Raw genomic sequence first — 26,241 nt, 5'->3', positions numbered from 1 at the left:
ATGGCAATGGTGAGAAAATAAGGCCGTGTTTTAGACATGTCAATACCATCTTTCGACAAGTCAACAATACTGTTTGACATAATAAAATATAACGTTTACACAAACAAACATAATGTATTGGCATGTCAACACTAGTATTTCACATAATAAGTGTGTTTTTAGACAGGATAACAACAGTTTTAGACAAGACAGCATGAATTTTTTGGCACAATAAGACAGAATAACATCAACTCGTACAAAGCAACATAACAGTTTGACAAAACAGGACAATACTCAGACAAGTCAATATAAATGTTGAACAAGATATATCACTGCTAGCTGACATGATAAGACATGAGTTTGACAAGTTGGGCACCAAGCTCCGACAAAGGTAACACTTCTGTTTCACATAATAAGACAATTTCTAGACAATTTACCACCACAGTTGGACAAGACAGCATTCTATTTTGACATAAAAGACATTCTTTAGGCAAGATAACGCCGAATTTGAACATAATGTCATGGCAGTCTGACAAAATGTGACGGTGTTTAGACAAGTCAATACCCCATTTGGACAAGAAAAAACGACGGTATAACATAACACAACCGTGTCATAACAAACCAGGATTATATTTGGACAAGATGACACCAAGTTCCGACAAGATTACACTTCTGTTTCACATAATAAGACAATTTCAAGACATTTCAACACCACATTTAGCGAGGCAGTGTTTACACATGTTGAAATCTTAATTTGAAAAGATGGCGCGCATGTTAGACATATTAAGACTTCCCTTGGGCATGTTAACACCTGATTTGGACATGATAACATGACGTTTTGAAATAACAAGACTGTGTTTAGACAAGTCAGCACTACGTTTCGACAAGATAACACGAATATTTGACCTAATAAGACTTCGTTAAGACAGGTTCTCATAAAACGATGGCAAGCCAACACCACTATTATACATAATAAGACGAATTTTGGGGAAAATAAAGCGAAATGTAACAACATGAGGCAGCTATGGCGTTCCATAGACGCCCCTAAATAAATGCAAATGATCGTGCAATATGATAATGTATGTCGATATGATATTGGGTAAATTGTTCAATAGTGTTTACGCAGAAACAGCCGTTGACAAAATACACATGTTTTATGAAACGTTCTAAGAAATGATATATTTCAATACCTTCCGAACTACTAAATTTAGCTATAAACAACGTTTTTTACTTCAAGCGATGCAATTTGAGATAAAATATCGATTGTAACTGGAAAAAATAGAAATTGAAAATTAAATGTATGTTAAACTCAAAAGCAAAAGTATTGATTTTACACTTTCAAGCTATCGAGAACACGTGACAAGGTAATTAACAACATACAATTTCAAGACATTAATTCTTATTGCTTTACATATTTGCTTAAGAATTGTGAAATTATTAAAGACACTGATCAAACAATTGTTTTATAGAATAATATCTTATACTAAATAAAAAACATACATGACGTTTAAACTTGATATTGTGTTGACTTATTCATATTGAGTTATTCAGATTTGGGCGTTACACTACAAGGGACGATTTTCATGTATATGTTTTTATTTAGTATAAGATATTATTGTTTAATCAGTGTCTTTAATAATTTCACAATTCTTAAACAAATACGTAAAGCAATAATAATTAATGTCAACTGCGTATTTAGCATAATTTAACCTGAGTTAGTGAGTCTATATAACATCAAAAACCACACTGAAGAATGTAATATTTTGCTTACCTTAAATAGTAAAACCCACTTACATTTTAATCTTTATTAACCCATAATTCATAACTGCAAATTTGCGTTTCCGGACAGCTAACAATTTAGTTATTAATTATGTTTACTCCCTATCGGTACAATCTCCGCTTATGTGATGACATGCTCATCAATTAACTAAATTAGGCATATCTTACTCGCGTGTGCGGTGACAGCTACTATCATAATTAATATCCGCCCATGTTTTGTTGACTAATTACCGTCTAATTACCGTTATCCTACAATAATAATATTCACGAATTTTATTTCTTACGTCAAATTCTGCTCGCAAAGCATGGCTCCCGGTTGCACTTATTAGTTCTGTGCATATGGCTAAGAATTCCTCTTTTCTGTGAACAGCTCCAATAGGAGTAAGGGACTCCGCTCCAGCCTCGCAAAGATACAAGTATTGTTCCTATATGAAAAAACAAGGATTTGTCTGTTACAAGAAACACAATTTACTGTATCAACACAAAAAAGAGAAAAAAGTTTACAAATCAGGTTGCAAAAGGACAACCATTAATACAAGCGCCGGTCTTTTGTTCCTAAACAGGTATACCGAAAAAGCGTTACTATAGATATTAATAGCTTCCAGTCTATGATTAAAACAAAATTTTATAGCCTCTAAAATAGGTCAAACAAACGCTTTCAAGAAAGAGGCACTTCTCAGAAAACCTTTAACTAATCTTATGCAAATGCAAAATCTTGACTGTTGAAGAATACAAATCTCTACAAAATCTCAAAACATTTACCTTAGTTTGTACCATGTTCAGTCGCTGTTTTCGTAGTGTGTTAACGCAGTCTTTAACATCTACTACATTCTTGGATTTACCCTGATCGTAGAGGTAATCTAACGCGATGAAAGTACCTGTTCTACCTACCCCTGCACTACAAAATAAATCACCTTTCCAATCACTGAATTGTATAGCGAGAAGCAAGTAAAGATTTCACAAAAGCAGGTGTCAAGTATAATTATGTAGCGGCTGTAAAAAGCTGCACCATACTTAATTTCAGTGCGGATTTTTTTTGTAACTATGATAAATATATTTAGCATATAAAGATAATTATTACCTGCAATGGACTACCCACGGAAACTTATCAGCCTTTTCATGACCTCTTACTTTTCGCCAGAACTGTACAAGTGACAGAGCGGAGTCTGGTACTGATTTGTCCGGCCAGGCAGTATAGTGAAACTGGACAATGGACCGATGTTCTCCAGAGTCAGTCTGCAATTTTCAAAAAGGTGCTTTTAAATGGGATAACTTAACGTGCATAAGTAGGAGTTTTTGTGTCTTTCCGGCGCATAAACAGTTTTTAGTATGTGTGTTCATAAGTTATGTACATGATGAATCAGAAGTAGATCTAAAAATGATAGTGAAATATAAGATGCTTAAAATTAAGTCCATATTGTAAATATTGTTAGTTTAACAAAATAATAACGGAATTATTCCATGACAAAATGTGAAATAGGAACATTGAAACAGTATTTTTATCATAGATACTAAAAACATCTACATAGAGAATTAATTGTTTATTATGTGTTCGCATAGCATTAAAATGTTTTATCAATGATTTTCTTCATGATTTCTTCTTGATTTCGGATTTAATAAAAGCAAAGAAGCAATAACAGCTAGTGTTTCAAAGTTTTCAATAGTTTTCAATGCCAACATATGAGCCGTGTCATGACAAAACCAACATAATGGGTTTGCGACCAGCATGGATCCAGACCAGCCTGCGCCTGCAGCCTGCGCCTGTTCGCTTACTAACCCTATATCAAGTAGAGAAACTAACAGCGAACAACATGGATCCTGATCAGACTGCGCGGATGCGCAGGCTGGTCTGGATCCATGCTGGTCGCAAACGCATTATGTTGGTTTTGTCATGGCGCGGCTCATATTTCATTAAAACTGTTGTCTATACACAGTTCAAACGCCGACTTACCTCAGTAGCAAGGAACATTCTAATTTTAAAATCACTATATTCCTCGACAGAGACAAGTTCAACTTGTATATCGCCGTATGTCTCGGTGCCACTCTCCGGCCAGTACTGAACACACTTTATCTGAAAGGTGTCAAACATTTCAATTAAAACGTTTTGCTTAACTTTAAATGAATTTTATTTTTCACATCAATAACAAATTATTGTAAATATGAAAACATTTTTTATTTTTAAAATAATGAATTATTATTTGAAATACTTAATTCAGTTTGATCAATTGCATACAAAGAATGTACTTCTCAGTAGTGATCTATTTAATTAGATCCATAACAAATTCGTATGACACAATTTTTTCATAGTTAACTAAGTGCATATCATGTGCAGCAAACTTCAATTAGCTCCAAGTCAGCTTTGGTATCTACAATTTTGATTTCTTAAAATCATACTTCCAAATTTCTAAAATTATTAAGATATTCTTCAAGTTTTTAATGATTTTATGAAAATATATGAGTTAAGTAAAAATTATTTAAAGATATGTTGCTAGTTGAATTTTATAAGGAATCTTTTTTCATACACTTGGACGTGATTTAATTAATTTATGCATAGGAAATTGATTGCCTTAGCGCAGGCCATATTTTGAATTATAAACTATGCGATTCGTACTTTCCCTATTTCAATACAGTTTGTCAGCATGATTATCACATTCGCATCTTGTGACCACATCATTCTCCACATGTCGTTCACTGTCGTTTTTAAGGCTCCTAAAACGAAATAAATATTTTAAAAAGACACTTGGCCTGGGCTAATTAATTATAATTTTTAATGTTTCAAGTGTCAAAATATAACTCTGCTTAACATTTTTAACACATCAACGCCATTTCGTCTCTATTTGGAAGGACAGAATAAACAAACATTTGTGACTTGAATTATTTCCATCGAAATAACAGAGACCCATTTTCTAAACAGGATACGAACTATTTATAATGGTGTAAGAGCAATAGATATTTACTATGACTATATGGTTTTTACTTAATTTTCAAGCTTTTATATTCCATATTCCACTTGGTAACGGCACGTGGGTTTGAAAGTGTTTAACGTTTTCTATACATACCTTGAGCAGCGATATATTTTCTAGGGAAGTGGTATCCCTACAAATACAAAGATAAACTGCCATTAGTTATACATCGAATTGAACTGTATTCGCGCGAACTTATTTCAAAGCAATCAATTAAATATAAATGATAAATTCAATTATCTATCCATTCATAATCAAGTCGTTTCATTATATTTTTATTTTGTTATAAAACTGCCCAATCATCATTAGAAACAAATTAAAAGTAGTTTAATCTTCTTGCAATTCGGAGTACAGCAGAATAGTGACCAATCATACACATCAAACAATATATCTTCTTTAGTATAACATACATGTTGTATAACATAATATCAGTGTTCGTATATTTCGCAAACGCACTATGTTGGTTTTGTCATGACACGGCTCATATGTTAAACGTTTAACTAGACATTTGACAATGTTTAGATTCTTATCTAAATGACAAAATATTGAAAATACTTGCATCAATATAACTTGCGTTGATGTAAGTAGACTCGGGCTTCTCTTCAATTTTAGGGAGAATAACCCTGTTAGCGTTGTCTAAAATAAAACCATTTTGTCATAAGCATGTAATCAAGAACATCACTAAGGTCCAAAAGCATAAAAACATACAAATTTTGAAATTCTTCATACATCAGCTGGGGCACTTAAAAGGGAAAAGAAAGTAAAGGAAAATAAACAAAATAAAGCCAGAGATGAATTGAAACCCGTATTATAATGCTATTCTTAGTCCGATTAAGTGAAAAGCGTTCCAACACTTTTCAATTTTTGTTAATTTTTTACAATTAGAATAATTATTGTGGAAAAAAGAAGTTAGCGAATTGTCTGAAAATTTCCACACGTTATTAGTCTAGACCTACATCAAATTGAACATTTATCTCGAAAAATAATTTTCATTTCCATTATGTCAAAACAAAAACTCAAAGAAGTCCCTCAAAATATATTTTTCTCTTTATAAATATACAATTCCAAAAAAAATTGACAATAATACAATAACACGCTTATTAATCAAGAAATTCCTTAATTCTTTATGTCTTTCAATATCTTTATGAATAATTATAAATTCATTTGAAAAGTAACACAAGTAAATTGTTTGTAAGAAAGGAAGTTTAGTGTCACACTTACAGGGATACATATCTTTATATCTGTTTTTAGGCTTGTGTTCAACAGCTTCAGCTTCTGACGCATCATGCTTCAGGCCATATGGTAACTCCTGAATAGACAAAAATGAAAGAAACCCTTGATGTGGTAAAATGTACTGAAAGCTTGGATTCAGTGTGGCATTATATTGACAACTTCAGTTTTCATAGTTGTTCTGAAAGTTTTTATTTAAGTGTGATATCTAATTTATGACAACTCTAGAATGAAGAAATGAATGCTTTGATTAAGTGTGGCATCAATTCATATGACAACTTCAGTATTCATAATTGTACTGAAAGCTGTGATTTAAGTGTGATATCAAATTTACTGACAACTTCAGAATGACGAAATGCTGCTTTGATTATTATTTTTTTTTTGTTTTGTTTTGGATTTTACGTCACACCGACACAGTATAGGTCATTCGGAGACGTTCTAGCTTTACTGGTGGAGGAAGACCTCAGGTGCCCTTCCGTGCATTATTTCAGGCACGAACACCTTAGTAGAATCACCGACGTTCCGTAAGCTAGCTGCTTTGATAAAGTGTGGAATCAAATTATATGACAACTTCATAATTGTACTGAAAGCTTTGATTAAATGTGAAATCAAATTTATGACAACTTCAGAATATAGAAATGAAAGCTTTGATTAAGGCTGGACAAACAGAACGTGAAATTACGAACACTCATAACGTGTGACGCCTTTTTATATGCATAAAATATCAACATTCACAAATTGTTGCATGCCAAGATGATAATTTAAATGTCGAAAACACTTGCTATGTTGCTTAAGGGAAACCTTCAGATATCGATATAATTTACCTAACAGATGATATCAAATAAGGTGCGTTATTTCACTTTTCTTTGTTCACATTTTATTACTTCATGCCTACCTTAATAAGTCTTTAAAAGCAGTGATCGTTATTAGATTATTTTTTTCGTGAGACAGTAAACGAGCTATTTCTTACGTTGAACTCATCGTAAAGTTTTGTCGGTTCACTTTTAACCTGTTTACTGTATGTTCGGAAAGACGATAACTTGATTGCACTTTCTTTCTTCTCTTTCTTCCCAGTACCTAAGTCATCAGGTTGATTTTGTGCGACTAGCTTCGCTTCACCATTTTTCTTTTTACTAGTCACTATTTCATCGTTTACTTCAATGCCTGAAAATGTGATACAGGGTTAAGTTAAAAGATCAGTTCAAAAATATTTTCATTCTTTCAATTCAGGACAGAATAAATACCCAACTATTTCTGAAAATTCAGCTGTTGGATACACATAAAAGGTTTAAAATATGCGTTGCTTAAACTTTTTAACAAGAGGTCCAAATGTGTTTTTTTTTGATTTCTCAATGAAAAAATCGAAAACCTAAATGTTGATTCAACTCCAAAAGAGACTTTATCTATTAAACACCAAACATCTGAAGAGTTGCTGAAGATAAAGCTTTATATAAATGTGCGTGATCATTTTTATTTTTATGATGAATTAAAATATTTACAATTCAAAAAGTCAAAGTCAGTGACAATTAGTGATGGCTGCGTTTAGGCTTGGTACAAAATACTGTTAATGTCTGGTATTGCAAGTCATAAAAAGATTAGAAACAAAATTCTGACGTGGCGATACTTATCAGTCGTTGGTTGGAGTGTGAATCAGTAATGACTTTGTTGTTGGCCTCATTTATACTCACTTTCATTTGTCAGCATTGGCTGTGTTCTTTTATCAGACATGCCTGCGTTCCTGTTAAAGTAGAAGTTTTAACGTTATATTATATACTCACATGATAAGTATTCTTATGGTATAACATTATTTTAATTGCTAAAAGAAAAGTAAATTACTGGCTGTAAAATTAAATAAGATATGAAATACGATATTTCTCTTACGACGCTTCAGTCATACAGTCGCCATGCTAAGATATAATACTTGAATATAAAATCGAATAACACATTGTTGTTTGTTTTTCCCCTTTCGTGTGTGTGTGTGTTTTGCTTTGTTTTTTGTCTTTTTATTTGTTTTGTTTTTTGTTGTTGTGTTTTTTTTTTCAGAAAAAATATTTTCATTCTGTGTTTTACCGCTTCAAGCTTTACAGGTTTATTGCCTTTTCAGTTTAAATATTCATTCAGCAGAATTATTAGTTTTGCCACAATATATCATGATTATACTATCATCAGAACACAATCATATGGTGGTTGATTTGGTACACTTTGCATGTTGCGTTTTTCGATAGCGTCAACAAAACCTATATCGTTATTGCCTATTCGTCTTGTCGCTAGCAAAACGCGCCAAACGACGGGTTGTCCCACTATCGTCTTATCGTGCTGTCTCTAGCGAAGCACGTCAAACGGCGCGTTGTCGTGCGGTGCGTTGTTGCGATGTCGCCATATCGCTTGGCCGTGTCGCTAATCCTTCGATTTGAGTCAAGCGACAATGTGGCATCGCGACAACACGCCGCACGACAATGCGCCGTTTGGCGTGCATCGTTAGCGACAGGACGACAATACGACAACATGACGTTTGGCGCTTTGACGTGTTGTCGCTAGCACAAAATGGTTTCAAATCAGTTCCATACAATCTTACCTATTTGATTTGTACTTGTAGATAAAACAAGCCAGGATTATGATCAAAATAATCGAGACTGCAATCACAGCGCCGACAATGATTCCTGTTGGTGAACGCGCATCACCTTGTTCTTTCGCTGAATATGAAAATACACATCATTGAAAGAAATCGATACAAATTTTAAGAAATCACTTATTAGAAAAATGTTTTGTATAAGTCGAAAAATTTCTCAAATTTAAGTGAGTTTCGGTATGAAACTCAATGTTTTTTGTTTGTTTTGTTTTTATAAAATTCGTTCATCTTTTGTCGTGTTGGGTTTTCTTTAGGAATTCTATATTTTTCTATTTTAATATTATTATCATTCTATTTTTGGATTGCATACGAATTACTTTATTGCATCGTTAATGGTACGGTTTTAATTATGATATTAGAACTTAAGTACATATATACAAAAATAATAAAATAACATACTATCAATGATTGATTGACAGTCTTGTCCTTTATATCCTGCATCACAGTCAGCAGGACAATATCCGGTCACGTGATCACAACTGTCTCCTCCATGACATTTTCCACAGCTTTCACTACAGTTTTTACCATACCAATGTGGATCACATTCTGTAAACAATATTGTTAAAAGAAATTAATTTTATTGTTCAATGATAATTTATTGAAGTGAATTGGTCTACACTGACCACATTTTCAATAAGTATTCCAAATATGGATAAAACAAAAAAATGTTTTATTTGGATATTTTTATAAAATATTGCTAGAAAGATTTTGTTTCAAATTTGACAAAGTTCTTAGTGATTAAGAATAAACATTTTAATAATCTTGAATAATATGTATGTTCTAGAACATTTTATTATCTGCTATATAAATATTCACATGTATATGATATGGATTCATGTACGTATCTCATACTTGCCAACAACATACATTTTTTTTCTTCAAGTTTAACCAACGCACACATACACACACTAAAACTAATCACATTTCAGGATAAAAATGTTTACACCCTAATGCCATTATATTGTGAGTAATACCATTAAACATTATCAAAATCATTTAACTCTCCATCTGAGAGTTCAGTTCTATGATGATTTCACTTACTCTTATTGCACATTATGGTTATCCATCCTGGACTGCATCCATTTTGGCATTCTCCGTTTATCGGATCGCATGTTTCGCTATTGGCACAACTTCCACATGTTTTAGAACAGTTCATACCGTAAAATTGCGAAGAACAAACTGCAATTTACATGCACATAACATGAACTAGTTAATACGGAGCCCAATCCTGATTGTTATACAATTTAAAGACACAACTTAACCTAGATATTATAGGTTTCTATTAGTTAATAATATAGCTGACTCTTTGCTATACGTGAAGGCCATTCATCGAGCTCTTCTTGTAAAATTGAAGAATTATAATAATGTTAATGCATATCATTTTAATGTAGATTAATATTTTATGATGAGTTCATGTGATGTTATGAACATATCAATCGGCGATTGCTTGGAGGAACTTCACACCAACTTTAGCGCACTCTTTAATATTGGGGATATGTGTAGAAAAGTTTAAAGAGCAGTTGGAGGTAAAATAGGGATGACAATAATTGTAAATTTTCATTGATTAGCTTCTTAGGAAATACTTATCACAGGGTTCTGTTTCTGAAAGGAAATCACTTTGAAATCATTGACATTAAAGTTTATTTAGTTATCTTATAAAGAAAGAATTTATGGGTAATTCATGGAGTTTGTTTAGCTCACTATGCTTGTGCAGTTAAACTATTCGTGGACATGTTCCATTCTGAAATTAATTTGATCACGTGGATAATTCATCACAAAATAACTTATCTAAAGGAAGAAGCGGCCTATTGTCAAATGAATTTCCCAAAATAAGTTATCAGATATAAATGCAGACTCTTCCCAACCTACCGAAAACTATAATCTACAAAAACTGATGTAAACTACGAATGAGTGTACAGAAAAATATGAATCATGTGACACATACATGACTGACAATTTTGGCCCTGATATCCTGCATCACAATCAGCAGGACAATATCCGGTCACGTGATCACAACTGTCTCCTCCATGACATTTTCCACAGCTTTCACTACAGTTTTTACCATACCAATGTGGATCACATTCTGTAAACAGAAGTGTTGCGATAAGGAAGCAATATAAATAAATGGTTTTGATCTCTAAATTATTAAATTGAATCATAATGGATTTGGCAGTGTTGTAATTTTTGGCTTGTACTTAGTTATGCCTGGTCAACAACAGAGCTATTTCTTTTGGAGGTAAATGCTCTATCACTACTTCCGAGTTAGTGCATGTCGCCGAAATTGTCAAAAAAGGTATGCTGTTATCTTGTTATAAATGTCTTGTAGGTTTTGTGTCAAATATCAAAAATCGAAGAATGCTATGCCATGTAGCTTTGATTAAAGTTTTCAGGGAACGTTTCACATTAAGCAAATTTAGCGTAAAAACGGGCTGTTTCATCTTGAAAATGTATGCTATTGCCTGAGGAGGTTTTCCTCCACCAATAACGCTGAAAAGTTGCCATATGACATATACTGTGTTAGTGGGACGTAAAACACAAAAGCCAAAAAATAAAAAATCTAAATTTTTAGATCAGCAAGTTTATTGATAAATATTAATATTTGTGAATCAAATTTAAAAAAAAGAGAAATTTATTTGCAAGACATACTCATTACCTTGATTACAGAGTGGTTGTTTATATCCAGGGCTACACCCGTCAGTGCACTCGCCGTTTTGTTTGTTACATGCAAGGTCATGCTTACAATGTCCACATGTGAAATTGCAATCGTCGCCGTAAGTGTTGTTGTTACATTCTGTAACATGAAATTGCTCAATTAAAAAAAATCAACAAAACATACATAGATTTGTCCGATAATCTTATTCAAATTATATTTTAAAGAGAATATTCGAGAAAATGTCTCTTATAGGACCATTCAGAAAAAAAGAAAAAAAATACTTCAAATATAATTACTACAACACACATCTTTACTCAAAGAACTTGAATCAATCCACTTGAAAAAGCAAAGTCGTTATTGGTTTTGCAATACCAATCGCATTTATAATACCTTGTATACATAGAGGCGGGATCCAGCCAGGTTCACATGAATTCGGACATGCCCCATCCGAAGCATTGCAATAGTCGTTGTTCTTACATTTACCACATGTCTTATTGCATTTTGGACCCCATTGTGTGTTGGAACACTCTAATAAAACAAACATTGTTCTGATTTAAATCATATGTTTTACTAGAAAATTAATCACATACTTTAGTGTTTATAACGCTAGATTTTAGTCTATCAGATATATGTTCGGCAAGGAATTTAATGATATATTGAGTTCTAATGTCTAGAATATTAAGTCTGTCAAATTTATATAACTATATAAAGAGATAATTCATATGCCTTAAGTATAACATGCTCATTAAAATAACATCTTTTTTAAGATAAATACTAAATTTTGAAGTTTATTTGGATTAATATCATTTTTAAAATGTAATGGAAAATCAAAGAGTTTAATGTATACAGGAATGATTATTTTTCAACATTTTGTTGTTAAACGTATCTTAAATAATACATGTATTGAATCAAATTGATATAATTTTTATTTAATTGAACAACTAAAAGATCCGTCTAATTATAATATGCTACGAATACCAATTGAACATACAAAAAAAAATTCTGGAGTGAATATGATGCTTTTCTTACAATCTAGAAGGCACATACAAATATAAAAACTGCTTCAGAGCATGGAAAAGTTATTTACTCCTCGATGAACTATGTATTGATGTCATCTAGCCTTCTTCAAATGGAAAAAAAACTTACTAACTGCCTATTGGTCCCAAATAAACCTGTCTCAAATATATACCAGTATTATGGCATACAGAGGATTCCACGTCTTGTGTCGGCTTACGCACTATCTTAATCTTCATAAGTATGAGTAATTTATCACATTTAAAATAGAAACAGGAAATATAAATATACTTATGTAATGATAGTCACCAATATTACATGTTCCGTTATGTCCACTCCATCTACCTTTACATCCATATGGACACCATCCTTCAATCTTTGCAAACCCAGTTGTCTGACTTTTACACATGCAAACCTTTTCGCAATCCCAACCACACTTTCCAAGAGGACATTCTGTTTCGTTAAAACAACTTTAATACTATAATCTTGTATGGTACATTTTCAAGTTGGTTATTATACAAAATATCATACAAATTAGAGAACAATATAACAATAAAAATTTGAACTATGTATTAATGTTTGTGTGCACATCTCGATTACCAAAGATACAAATAGTAACGACTGTGTAAAATTCGCTTTTCTGCTCAACGGTTAGGTAGTGTACTTATCCGCTCTATAGTCAAGAGCAGTGTTTTTATTTGCTCGACAGTCTCGACAGAGGAGTATGCTTATCTGCTTGACATCTAGAGCAGTGTGTTTATTTGCGTAATATACAATGAGTCAATCTACTTGCATGCTATTAGTCTCTCTTTGAGAGTTCAAGTCTTATGTGGGTTAGAAGTTTCTAGATGTTTTTAAGTTTGTGTTACGAATTGAAATATAATAGGATTATCAGATGTTACACGTTTATTATGAAAGGTATAAGGTCCACCCGTGGGGAATATAAAGGCGCTAGTAGTAAACAGGCACGGTTTATTTAATCATCTTGGTTTTCTTTTAATTTTCCTTCAATTGTAGCAAGGGCATCTACATTATGACGAAAAACAACATACGAATGAAAGATTATTTCATTGTATTTTTGTATGAAAAAAATATAACCGAGGGTTAAAACACAGAATGGGTCGCCCGACAAAATCACACATTTATATCGGGTATGACCTCCTTCAGCAGTCGGCATAACGTTCTTTTCTCCTACAGTATACTCGAACCCTGCCATCAGCTCGATAAATGAAAAACCTCGACTCGTCAAAGAAAAGAACGATATTTCATCGTTGTTTATTGCCAGTGTTGGTGTGTATAATTAACAACACCATCTACGCGGCGAAGTCGCCTCAAAACAGAACTAACGTATGGTCGTTCATGTAGCTCGCTCTCGCGCAAAGTTCGGGCAGATATTCAGTTGATATGTATACCAGGGGTGTTAGCAGCAGTAGCGGTTACAATTTGGAAGAAGCGATTGCGCAATGGGTGTTCCGCAATTAGCGTTCATAGCACGCGTCGTGACGCACGGAGGTCAATAACGTGGTCAATATTCTGTGCGTCCTGTTGCTGGAAAACGTTGTGTCTAATAGCACGAGTACAACAACCAATATTCATAGCGACGATATTTTATCATCATAAAAGCATTAAGCCTGCCAATGGCACGTTCACGTAAATTTTGCGGAATTCTTGGCATATCAGAAATCTGAAAAATAAAATGGTCATTGTCCTTCTTTTTGACATGAAAGTCTAGAAAATTACAATGAAAGGTTTCGTAAAATATACAAGAATCTACTAGATTGCGCATACATGTGAAAATCGCGGTCAGCTTGTTTCCTGCAAAACGAGTTAAAGTCGAGTTAAAATCTGTGTTATATGACACAAAATCATTCGCCCGAAAATATGTAGCTCATTTGACATTTTCATTGTTTTTAAATATCACTAAATCTCTATTTAAACACATGGGAAGTTTCTTTTTTTTTGTTCAGTACATCTAGGTTTTTTTAAGAGTACCTTGAGCTTGGAACTCGATGCGTGGAACCGCACAGTGTACAAGTTTAGTAACATACACGAGTGTTTAATAATTAAAAGATAATCTTAGTCTTTAAACCATAGTTTCAACCGTAATATTGAATGAATTACGTCAAGTGAATATTCTGGATCATATCATACTCGGCTTAATGCTCATTAGACAAAAGAAAAAAAACAAGAAAAACAAGAGCCATGTTAACATGGCCATTCCCCGCCGAATATTTTTGCTCAATAGAAAAATGTCTATGTAGTAGAGCAGAATAATTCAATTTTAAGAGATCTTTTGGTAATGAAAACTGATGGCTAAAAAGATTACAGATTTGAAACATATGTGAATACTGCTGGCTGAAAAAAGGGCAAGGACTGAAAAATAATGCAGGGGAGGTTATCATTCTTGTTAACTTTGCTGCACTCCTTCTCACTGAGGTCAATCTATCTATGAAGTTTTAAGTTGATACCTGTAACACTTTTTGAGAAAACTCCGCACAAATAGTATGAAAAATAACAAAGGGCAATAAGTAAAACATTATAAAGGGTAGAGTTATCATTCTTGCACATAGCATTCCTCCACAATAAGATAAATCCACCAATGAAGTTACATGTTGACGTCTCAAAGACCTTTTGAGTTATGCTCCATTCAGGTGAAAAATTAAGTATGAAAAATAACAAAGGGCAATAACTCAACAATAATGAAGGGTAGTGTTATCACTTTTGTACATTACACACCTCCTGGGTGACATTTATCCACCTATAAAGTTTCATGTTGATATCTCAAAGGCTTTTTGAATTATGCCCTAGACAAAAACTAAATTTGAAAAATAACAAAGGGCAATAACTAAAAATTAATGCAGGGTAGAGTTATGCTATGCACTCTTCCTCAATATGATCTATCAACCTATGAAGTTTCAAGTTGATACCTCTAACACTTTTTGAGATATGCTCCGGACAAAAATATGAAAAATAACAAAGGGCAATAACTAAAAAATTATAAAGGGAAGAGTTATCATTCTTGCACACAGCATTCCTCCTCAATAAAATAAATACACCTATGAAGTTTCATGTTGACATCTCAAAGACCTTTTGAGTTATGCTCCATTCAGGTGAAAAATTAAGTATGAAAAATAACAAAGGGCAATAACTCAACAATAATGAAGGGTAGTGTTATCACTTTTGTACATTACACACCTCCTGGGTGACATTTATCCACCTATAAAGTTTCATGTTGATATCTCAAAGGCTTTTTGAATTATGCCCTAGACAAAAATTAAGTTTGAAAAATAACAAAGGGCAATAACTGAAAACTAATGCAGGGTAGAGTTGTGCCATGCACTCTTCCTCAATATGATCTGTCCACCTATGAAGTTTCAAGTTGATACCTCTAACACTTTTTGAGATATGCTCCGGACAAAAAATATGAAAATAACAAAAAGCAATAACTCAAAAAGTATAAAGGGAAGAGTTATCATTCTTGCACACAGCACTCCTCCTCAATAAAATCTGCCCACCTATGAAGTTACATGTTGACATCTCAAAGACCTTTGAGTTATGCTCCACTCAGGTGAGAAATTAAGAATGAAAAATAACAAAGGGCAATACCTCAAAAATCATGACGGTAGAGTTATCATTCTTGTGCACTGCATAGCTCCTGAGTGAAATCTGGCTTTTTGAGTTATACTCTGGACAAAAATTAAGTTTGAAAAATAACAAAGGACAATAACTGAAAAAATATGCAAGGTAGAGTTATCATTCTTGTGCACCGCACTCCTCCTCAATATGATCTATCCACCTATGAAGTTTCAAGGTGATACCTCAAATAAAATTCGAGATATGCTCCGGGCAAAAATGTGGGACGGACGGACGGACGGAAGGATGGACGGACGGACGGACGGACGGACGGAGACTATTACTATATCCCCGCCGCCTTTCGGCAGGGGATAAAAAGATGGGGTCTTTAATTACCTCCAAATACTTCTACTTCACATATAACAAGAATGGTTGCATTTCTTTGTACTTGGACCTCCAAACCAAAGACTGGATTCGTGAAGTTTACAGATTTCGGATTATAGTCTCCTATGTCTGTACCCGCCGGCTTGTCAGTGAATACAGGGTCACGCGAAGACGTATTGACACCATTCACATATATCTCGTACGACTGAAACTGATCTGTTATAGTCAATCGAAACTATTATTTGTATAAAGAAATGGAATTATGTGCACATATTAATAATGTTACATTTAGTTGACATTTAGATAGTCTTATTCTATTTGCAGAACCATTTATTATATAGTAGTCCTCTTGTAATGTTTACAACAAAAGTCTTACCGCGAGAAAAGACTAAAATTTTAATTTCAAAAAACATGTAAATGTATAAAAATCTGGTTATAAAGATAAGTTACATAAGTTATTTGTAATTAATTGAGAAACATTCGTAAATTTGATATATTATTTCAGGACGGTCCTGCGATCATAATCCGATGTTAGGTACATTAAATACTTATGGACATGCTATTTAATTAAAACGATATCAATACATATGTTACTATATATATTAAAGTCACAAAATTACCAATAATTTCAAGTGGTTAAGAGTATCACGTGATCAATTTCAAGTTTCTACAGCTGTTGACTTTGTAAAACAAAAAATAAATAGTAAATATATATTTAAAGGAAAGGTTAAAAACCTATGTTAATATATGTTATAATAGTTTTATTGCAAAAGCTTATGTTTCTTATATTAAAAATATGCTAATATGTTTGTTTCTTTAATATTTTTAAAATCTTATATTATTTGTTGCAACACATATCTATCATTTCCTAGTGCACAGAAATATAAACATCCGCATATAAAATCTTAATACAAACCTAATTTTTCGTAACGACCAAAGAAATGTATCCCTTGTATAAGATAATCAGTATCTAAGTTAACACTCCATTGATGTGTTCTCGCTGGTATTGTTTCTTTAGTTGCCATGCATGTTCTTTCAGATTCAACATCTTGGTTTTTTCCCGTGGCACGACAATTTGTCTTCATCTACGCATACGATGAATTCCAAAATCCGTTCCAAAATGTTGTTTCTTTTTGCAAAGTGTACTTGTTAAACGATAAATGTCGACCTAAAATTAAAAAATATATGCTTTAATATAGCCATCCATCCATCGATCCATTCATCTATTCTGATTGTCTGTCTGTCTGTTCTTTATGACAAACAATTTTACATTCTGGATTTGGTTGAGTTGATCGAGACAGTCAAAAGACAGTGTCATTGATCTCGACTTTAGCTAATATGATTTCTGATTAACAAAAAATGTTATAAACGTTTCAACTAATTTAACTGCTATTAGAAAAATATCATTATCAGCTTTTCATATACCCTTCCGTTTCAAAGAGAAATGCACGGCTGGTCTATTTTTTAACGTGATGTCATTTGTACAAACCAATAGAAAAGAAAAGAGGATTTTACAGTAAAGTGTTTTTGAATAAACCAAATGACGCCAGGAAAATTATTTCTCCGCTTAATATAGTTCAATACATTTTAATCAAATCCCATTTTTATTAGCATGTTACATTGAAAGAAAAAATATTTTTCTGGCGTTGTAGAATATTTAGACACGGTTTATTGTTAAAATAATTTGCAATTAATCACTCAGTGTTAAAAGCCTGCGGGGTTATATTCCTGCGAATTTGAACTCGAACCGTGCATTATTTGCAATAATGCACTCAAAATTGATATTTATTCCCAAAACCATGCGCTCAAAATGTATGTTAATTTTCATAATTTTAAGGGCAAACAAATGCCGGGAATCAGACATGGGGTAATCGTAATCGGTAATTTAATTTAATTTAATCGATTACAATTTTTTGAGTAATCAGTAATCATAATTTTTTTCCTGTAATTTAATCATAATTTAATCAATTACATGACCAATTAATCAGTAATCACAATGATTACATGTATGATTACAATACATGTTAAGCTTAAAAAAATGCTGAACAAACATACATAATTATAAAGGTTAAAAAAGTACCAGTGTCAATGCCTACTAATTGTCTTAGGTAGTGTAGGTTAATTAAATGCAGTCACATCAGGTCAGATTTGATGACACCTGTGTTTTAATAAGGTGATGAAAAGATCACTGACAGATTGACCAAATACATAAATGATTGTCACAATTATACCAACTAATTTAACTGCTATTAGAAAAATATCAGTATTTTTTTAGCTGTGAAATTATAAGAATGGCCTGGATAGGTATATTATCACTTATGGAGAAGACTTTACTTGTTCAGTAAAGAGCAAGAATAAGCTGCAATAACTGACAAAAGTGAGATATGAGACTGAATTAATTACTGTAAAACTAAGCTGGATTATTTTTTTTGACATTTGTTGTATTGAAATGTTCAATAAAACAATAGTGTTGAACCATTGCATTAATTTTCTTAACTTATGTACATGTAATCAGTAATCATAAATGTAATCTGATTACTCCTGTCAGTAATAAGTAATTAAATTAATTACAATGTCAAAATGGAGTAATCAGTAATTTAATTTAATCAAGCATTTTGACAAACAATCATAATTTAATCGATTACAATTGTCAAGTAATCGCCCGATGTCTGCCGGGAATCACCGCGGCTTCCCACGGTGGCAATTAAAGCTGTGTCTTGTATTAAACAAATATGGTCTTTTATAGATGAAGAATATATTGTGATATTATTACTGAAAAAAAATGCGACAATGACTGGGATTAACAGAATTAATATTCTTAAATAAGCATAAAGGAGCCAACTGAAATAGACTGTTTCTTCAAAATGATAACAGACCAGGCGTAAGTCAATTCATATCACGGTATCCTTTGGCGAATGTGTATATTTGTTTCAAAAGTTATAACAACAATACTTAATAGAAATAGATTCTAGTTAATAATTGTTTACCTCCAAATATTCTAACCTCACATAGAGTTAGCTTGTCTACATTTTTAGCGAGTTTAATTTCCACCACATTACCAATTATCTCTTTTTCACAGTAGATATTCATTTTGATACTTCCGTTACTGTCAGTTCCATGTTGATAACATAAGTCTTTTACACCCGTGCCGTTTCCTATCTCTATGGTAAAACCTCTATACTTCTCTGGAAAAAAAGGAATTATTCTGATCATTATGGTAGAAGACTTCACGATTGCGACAAACGCAAATGAACATTTTTCAGAAGAAATAAATCAATTCAGGGAAAAACAGCCTAATGAATTTTGACGGAGGTATAAAATAATACAAATGTGATGGATGGGAAAAGTACAGTATCAGCTGTAGATACTTGACGCAAGATAATGTTAATTGTCCAAATGTAGAGTTATGCTAATGTTTATTAAAATTATTGCAGAATTAGGCATTCCTATATAGAAGTACGTATTGCTATAAAAACCGAAAAATAAACCAAGCCACTGTCATGACTTGACAGTAAATGAAAGTGTTTATATAGATACGAGGGACAGTCAGAACATATCCGCACTTTTCTCTTTCCACGTGCATCTATATACACACATTATACGCATAATGGTGAAAACTACATTTATTCGCCAATAACGTGGTCAGTTTATTTTCAATGATTGTTGTGTATACACAGTATTTTGCCCTCTGATATATGATAGGTGTTTCGTCTATCATGGACTCTTTGTTAGACGAACAACGCTCTGTAATAAAGTTTCTGGTTGCAGAAGGTGAAAAGCCCTGCCACATCTTTCAGCGGCTTAAAAAGATTTTCTGATAAATGTGTATCACGTTCAACCTTCTACAACTGGGTTTCTTAGTTTCGTGAAAGCAGAACACGTGTTTGTGACAGGCCTAGGACTTGGAGGAGGTAGCTAACAAGTTTAGCATCGGTAAGGCATCGCCACACAAGATTTTATACGAACACCTAGGCATGAGCAAGGTAAGTGCCAGGTGGGTGCCTAGACAGCTGTCCGCAGATCAAAAGGCAACCAGAGTAACCAATGCAAAAGAACATCTAAGTCGTTTAAATCGTGAAGGAGGTAAGTTTTTGAACCGCATTATCACTGGATATGAGATGTGAGATCATTATTCCGAACCTGAGTCAAAGCAGTGTAAACGAGCTGGTTCCCCACCTCCTAAAAAGTTTAAGCTGTATCCTTCGGCTAGCAAAGTCATGCTTGTTGCCTTTTGGGATTCACGAGGAATGATAATTACTCATTTTATACCAAAAGGTCAAACCAAGTACTATTCTGAAGTAATTCTGACAAATCTTAGAGAAAAGCTGAAGCAAATTTGTCCCAGGCAAGAACAGAAAAAAAGTCCCCCTTCTTCACGACAACGCCTCCTCCCATACCGCCGCAGCTACAGTGGAGGTTATCAACACTTACAAATGGCAATTGTTATCTCATCCTTCTTATAGCCCAGACCTCGCCCCCTGTGCCTTTTATTTGTTTCCAGAACTGAAAATAATGCTTGCTGGAAAGAAATATAAGACCAGGGCGGCGGTAGTTTGCACTTGACAGTACCGGGATGTTATATTTCCGATCCTTAAAGATCGTTCCGCACGACATTATTGTTGTGCTTGTGGTATTTTAGTTCTATCTATTCGGCATCTTTCTTGTTGGGTGGTTCCAATATTCCTCACTTGAATACTGTTGAATCACCCTTAGGATATGAGGCCTGCTTTTTAAATTTGTCTTTTGACGTTATATCTGTGATATGCAGGCTTCATAACCTCAGATCCCCTTTCAAAATGCCATTTTGTTTAGTTCCGCCCATTGTTTTCTCGTTTAGGGCACACACATTTTTTTACTTGGGGACCATATGCCGCTTTTCATGGAATGGCACTAACGTGTCACATTGAAGGTTCCATGAAAACCGCCACATGAACACATCTGCGGATGTTTCAAAATTCTAAATTTTACCACTTCATGTTAAATGTTGAATTCTGCTTAAGCCGGTGCTAGGGGGCGTGGACGGTAGTTTGCACTTGACAGTACCGTCCATGAACAGGCTCAATCAAACCGAGCCTGCAACATTTTCAATTTTGTCGCGTTGGGCTTTCTTTATGGATTCTTATTTCACTCTATTTGATATCTGCTGTTACACAGTACCTAAAACAATGGTCTACGTCATAGTTCACAGTGGGAATACAAAAGCTCCCACGAAGATGGCAAAAGTAGGTGGAGAATATTTTGAAAAAGAGTAGAAAGATTTTTTTTAAAATGTTGAATGGTTTTCGAGAACGAGTCAAAAGTCCGGATATTTTCTGACTACCCCTCGTATAAGTACATGTATACTGTATGTGAATTGTTTAAATGATTACGGAATAACAGAATACAGATAACTGTTTTAGCATCTAGAAATCTTATTTTCAATAACAGTCAAATTCAATAATAGTCTTAATACAAGAAAAATTCCTAAAACCAATTACAGGACACCTCTAGACGCTTGCAGAAATCATGATCAATAAATAGACACATATCGTGTATTTCCCCGATTATTACATTTTTTAATTTATAATCATACATAAATCGATGAATTAGACCTCGTTGGGTAAAAATGCACGATTTTAGCATTTTATCATTCAATTTATTTTTGAGGCATGGAAGAGCACTTGACCTGTTTTCGGAACATGGAGGAGCACGTGATTTGTAAACCGTACATGATTGGTTCGAAAACCTAGCTAAATACCGTTTTCCGGTACGTTACGGATTTAGCTATTGGATATTACACCTAATTAAGTACATAACACTATTACGTGACACTTCTTTTTTTCTTTCATTACTTTGCCGTTAAAGATGTGTTTGAAAATTACGATGTACCTGTAACTCAAATTTTTACAAAACAAAATAAATGAATAAATAACCAACCCGGTCTTCGAAGGTCATCAGTCTCTAAAGACAATCTTCTTTTCATAGATTACTGTCAACTATTTTCTCGACGTTTTGGTTTTGTTCTTTTGTGTGTGTGTGTGTGTGTGTGTGTGTGCGTGTGTGTGTGTGTGTGTTTCAAACAATATTGAAAAGAGTAAATTAAAATATCTTTTAAATTAAATTATTTAAACTTTTCCCTCGCAGGAAACCATTTAACTTGTACTTTCTTTAGACACTCGCTCAAAATCATGTCCAGGAAAGAAATTTGCAAACAGACGTCCAGTGTTGATTTACAACAGGTTTCAACTTAGATAAAGAAAACTATCTTGCAGTTTGGTTGATACTAATTTATTTCAGTTCCATTGTGGTGGAAGCTATAAGCTTTTTGAAACTTTCTCGAATACGTTCCTGGAACAAATCAGTAATAAGCAATGAGTGTAAACTTCTTTGCTTACGGAAACAAGCACTTGTCAATATCCCACGCGGCTAGCAATACTTAGATTACTAGTCAAACGCTTAAACCAATCGGCCACGCCCCCACAATTGAGGACATAATCTTGCAAGTTGACTGTAGTTACAAATTAAGAATATAATATAAAATTAACACACCTGTCCCTGAATCTGGTATTATGAGAACAAGGCCAATTATATAAAGCTCGTAAGTCAGCTCGACCCTCCACCATAATTGTTCTGGTGATGTTGTGTATGCTGTACTACATGTGACCTGTAAAGACTGTTCATAGCAAAACGTGCCGATAGCGACTATCTCCCATAAATCTGCGACGTTTTTTTCGCCGGTTAATGCATGGTTAACCTAAAACATAAAAACATCATGCGTATTAACAATTTAGATTGTGCAAAAATGATATATATGAATAAATAGTGATGTGCCAATTTTCGTTCAGATTTGAATCCTTGTTGCATTTATATAATTATTCACTTTAAACTACAAAAATATCTCACATAAATATAAAAAATTCTATGTGAAATAGAGAAATTATATTGTACATGTATCAAGTTTTAAATTAAATAAATAATCTTGACCATACTGACGTATGCAGATTCTTTAATAATCTCAAAAATATTGAATGGATATATTCGACCTTTATTTGAAATTTGATATAGACCAAATTATATCGAGAATCTAATAAATACATGGAAAATATTCCTTTCATTTGTATTACGATTATTTTTGTCAAATTGACATACGGTATTGGCAAGCTGGTCCCATCCATCCATACAAACAACCTTGCGGGCATTCTCCATTTTCGTTACACTGGTCATTATTCTTGCAATTACATCTGTATTTACAATCTGGTCCAAACCCTTTGACATCCTTATGTACTGTTGGTGGACATGCTGAAAAATTAAATGTTAATAAAATGTTACTAATATAAATCACAAGCCTCAAAAAGCTCCATTTACAAAGACCGATCTGCAGATTTTTTTTCTATATTAGATGTCATGTTTTTTAAATAAATAAAAAAAAAATGAGACATTCAGAGCGTTTTCTTTAGTAAACATTTCTAAACATTCGCTTAAGTTTATTACTCTGCATAAAAAGTATATCAAATAACTTAGGGGAATGAGATATTTGTGTTCCTATGCACTGTTGAGTAAAATGTGTTAAAAATGACAAATTATAAAATAAAATCATTGAAACACATGCGCGTATCACATGAGAATTTGTTTTCTTAAAACATTATCAGCCTCTGTGGTGTCTATCGGCTAATTAACACCTTTTTTTTGAGTTAAAAAACTGTTTTTTGTTTGTTTTACGTCCCCTTTAAACAAGTACATTTTTCTTTAAAACGATTTTTCCAGTTTTTTATGGCGGAGGAAAGACATTAATCCCCCTTCTCCCAAAATTAATTTTCCCAAAAAAGGGGCACCCTGATTTAGAACCCCCCTTTTTTAGTAAGGTAGCGGGATAAGTTTTCTCAACGTAAAATCGAAAACGCTTAGCGGCCTAAACCCTTTCCAGGGATCAGGGGGCAAGTGATTTTGAAGTAAAACAACAAAAACCCGCTCAGGAAAACAGACAAAAAACTACAAAAATATAAAAAAAATAAAAACTTTTTGAAAATGTATAAAAGTGTTATTTTTACTACAGGTGATTTTCATTGAAATGTTTGCAAAAGTTTTTATTAAAAACAAAACTGTTATCTTTTGTTGTTATCCAGAAATATATATATATTGAAAATTTTGGGATGAACTTTTTACCTCTTTAAAACAAAATTTCGAAAGAAAAAGAAACAAATATAATTAGAGACCGTCGAATAATGTTATGCCATACTCCTGCAATCAGTTTTGAGTTTACTAGTACATTAAAGATATTACTTTACCAATATCATTAAATTAAAAGTTTATGCCTGATAAATTTAGCTTTATGAGTCACCCTCAGTTTTTATCAGACAGTTCATCAATATATATTGAAATAAAAATGAAGAAAATGTAATATTTTATCTCCAAATAGGTGAAAATATTAAATTGATTAACTTTAAATCGAATATATTTTTGGATTTTGAAGTCTGTCTTACATTTGACAAAAAAAAAAAAAAAAACATTTGGGAATTTTTCTAAAAGATATGACCTTTGGTATATTACTGAGCGTTGAATGAACTGGACAGGTTCTTGACAGTATTTTTGTTTCATTTGAAATTTAAAGAAATAAGCGCATATTTGAACACATACTAAATAGAATATCAAACGATTGTCTGATATTATAATATTGACCAGGCAAGAAAAAAAGCTATGTATTAGCATTTTCAAGGTAGTATTCGATACAATATATTACCAAACTGTAATTTTGATTAAACTGATCAGAATGTTTGCACAAAGTATATTTGAAAGATTGTGCAGATAATTTGTTTCCTTTGAAATTCATCTTCAAACGATTTAACTTGAAACTTGAACAATAAATTTAATATTAGTTTTGTTTCCTGTCAAATGATTCAATATGTGTGCATTATTTGCTTGATTTCAAAATAACGCTTCAATAGTGATTGAAGTAACGGTTTAAGTACAAACGGAAGTAAAATTCAATACTTTACTTAAATTAACACAATATATGTGTATATGTGATTAAACATGCAGGATGGTGTACGACAGTACAACAAGAAGTATGATGTTTATTTTCTGAAGAAAGGAAGTAGCCATAAAACGAATAAAAGTGAAAACCGCACGGTTGAAACTGAAAAGTGCAACATCTTTCCGTTTTCCCCTTTCCCTTTGGGGTTTTGGAAAAACCCTCCCCGTTACTTAAGACAGTAAAGCGATTTTTGAAACATTCGACCGGGATGCGCGGGGAGAGTATTTTCCGTTAAAAACACAATTTTTATATAAAAGGTTTTAGTCTGAAAATTTTGGGAAGTAACTAAAATGGGTCTGTTTAAAAAACAAAAAGAAATAGCAAATATGGGCATAAAAAAAAATTTTTGGGGAAGATTTGGCCAGTCCATGGCCGTTGGGCCTTTTTTTACATTTTTTTGGTTAATTTTGTAAAACCCTAGACGGTTTTAAATGCCTTGGGGAAATTTTGGGTTTAAAATTGTTTTGGCAAAGAAGGGAAAAGGGGTGTTAGGGTAAAAAATTTTTTTTTGAAAATTAAAACCTTTAAATTTTAATGCTGTTTTCTTGGTTAAAATTTTAAACTCAAATTTCCCAATTTAATAACCTGGACGGTTAAATGCCTTCTTGAAACGAAATCTTGAATTAAATTATATAACTGTTGTTCGTATTATAAGGTTTATTTGAAGAAAAAAATGAAAGCGGTGTTATGATGTCAAAGGATTCGTGAATATATCACTTATATGCCGAATTATCTGATTTATTCTATCAACTTGCCAATTTAATATTTCCTCATTGACATTAAATAATGTTAATTTGTGACTTTATTTATTTATTAATTTAAGTATTATTTATTTATTTATTTATTTATTTAACTATTTATTTATTTCACTTTATTTTATTTTATATATTTATTTCATTTATTTATTTTTTATTTCTTATATTGTTTTTATAATTTGTTTTTTGTTTTCACTTTTTTATTACTATGGCCAATGAAAATAATGGATAAAAAGTCTAGTGTTTAAAACCAGTATGTATATCTGTTAATA

At 32.7% G+C, this 26,241-nt stretch overlaps 2 protein-coding genes across 4 annotated transcripts in view; both read right to left on the bottom strand.

The window, feature by feature from the left end:
* Window positions 1-26,241, bottom strand: part of LOC132725098 (receptor-type tyrosine-protein phosphatase epsilon-like) — a 103,158-nt gene that overhangs the window by 7,419 nt on the left and 69,498 nt on the right. For 2 of the 3 annotated variants that reach the window (XM_060710107.1, XM_060710108.1), the window contains exons 5-21: window positions 12,557-12,700; window positions 11,624-11,761; window positions 11,234-11,371; window positions 10,526-10,663; window positions 9,622-9,759; window positions 8,980-9,126; window positions 8,527-8,644; window positions 7,640-7,689; window positions 6,922-7,115; window positions 5,943-6,030; window positions 5,281-5,357; window positions 4,818-4,854; window positions 4,370-4,467; window positions 3,710-3,829; window positions 2,840-2,994; window positions 2,521-2,656; window positions 2,043-2,183 (exon numbers count right to left, since the gene is read on the bottom strand). In XM_060710107.1, the coding sequence (XP_060566090.1) occupies window positions 2,043-2,183; window positions 2,521-2,656; window positions 2,840-2,994; window positions 3,710-3,829; window positions 4,370-4,467; window positions 4,818-4,854; window positions 5,281-5,357; window positions 5,943-6,030; window positions 6,922-7,115; window positions 7,640-7,689; window positions 8,527-8,644; window positions 8,980-9,126; window positions 9,622-9,759; window positions 10,526-10,663; window positions 11,234-11,371; window positions 11,624-11,761; window positions 12,557-12,700 (2,057 nt within the window). Of the gene's footprint in view, window positions 1-2,042; window positions 2,184-2,520; window positions 2,657-2,839; window positions 2,995-3,709; window positions 3,830-4,369; window positions 4,468-4,817; window positions 4,855-5,280; window positions 5,358-5,942; window positions 6,031-6,921; window positions 7,116-7,639; window positions 7,690-8,526; window positions 8,645-8,979; window positions 9,127-9,621; window positions 9,760-10,525; window positions 10,664-11,233; window positions 11,372-11,623; window positions 11,762-12,556; window positions 12,701-16,216; window positions 16,421-17,120; window positions 17,256-26,241 lie in introns of those variants that run through there. The other variant, XM_060710109.1, reaches the window with a different exon arrangement.
* Window positions 17,290-23,047, bottom strand: LOC132725097 (uncharacterized). The gene is made up of 4 exons (XM_060710106.1): window positions 23,015-23,047; window positions 22,733-22,937; window positions 19,192-19,389; window positions 17,290-17,372 (listed from the first exon to the last, which is right to left on the bottom strand). Exons 1-4 carry the CDS (start codon window positions 23,045-23,047, stop codon window positions 17,290-17,292), a joined length of 519 nt encoding a protein of 172 aa, XP_060566089.1.

The sequence above is a fragment of the Ruditapes philippinarum genome, unplaced genomic scaffold (genome assembly GCF_026571515.1).
Source record: "Ruditapes philippinarum isolate M1 unplaced genomic scaffold, ASM2657151v2 ctg705_1_1_1_1, whole genome shotgun sequence".
NCBI lineage: Eukaryota > Metazoa > Mollusca > Bivalvia > Venerida > Veneridae > Ruditapes > Ruditapes philippinarum.
The sequence above is the reverse complement of the archived record's forward strand: the minus strand, read 5'-3'. Positions and strand labels throughout refer to the sequence as shown.

What these genes read in the sequence shown, in the direction of transcription:
- LOC132725097 (XM_060710106.1), bottom strand. Translation starts at nt 23,047, where the DNA reads ATGCAACAAGGATTCAAATCTGAACGAAAATTG. An exon ending in TCAAATCTGAACGAAAATTG is followed by an intron (nt 22,938 to 23,014) that starts GCACATCACTAT and finishes TTTATGTTTTAG; the next exon opens with GTTAACCATGCATTAACCGG. An exon ending in AATACCAGATTCAGGGACAG is followed by an intron (nt 19,390 to 22,732) that starts GTGTGTTAATTT and finishes CTTTTTTTCCAG; the next exon opens with AGAAGTATAGAGGTTTTACC.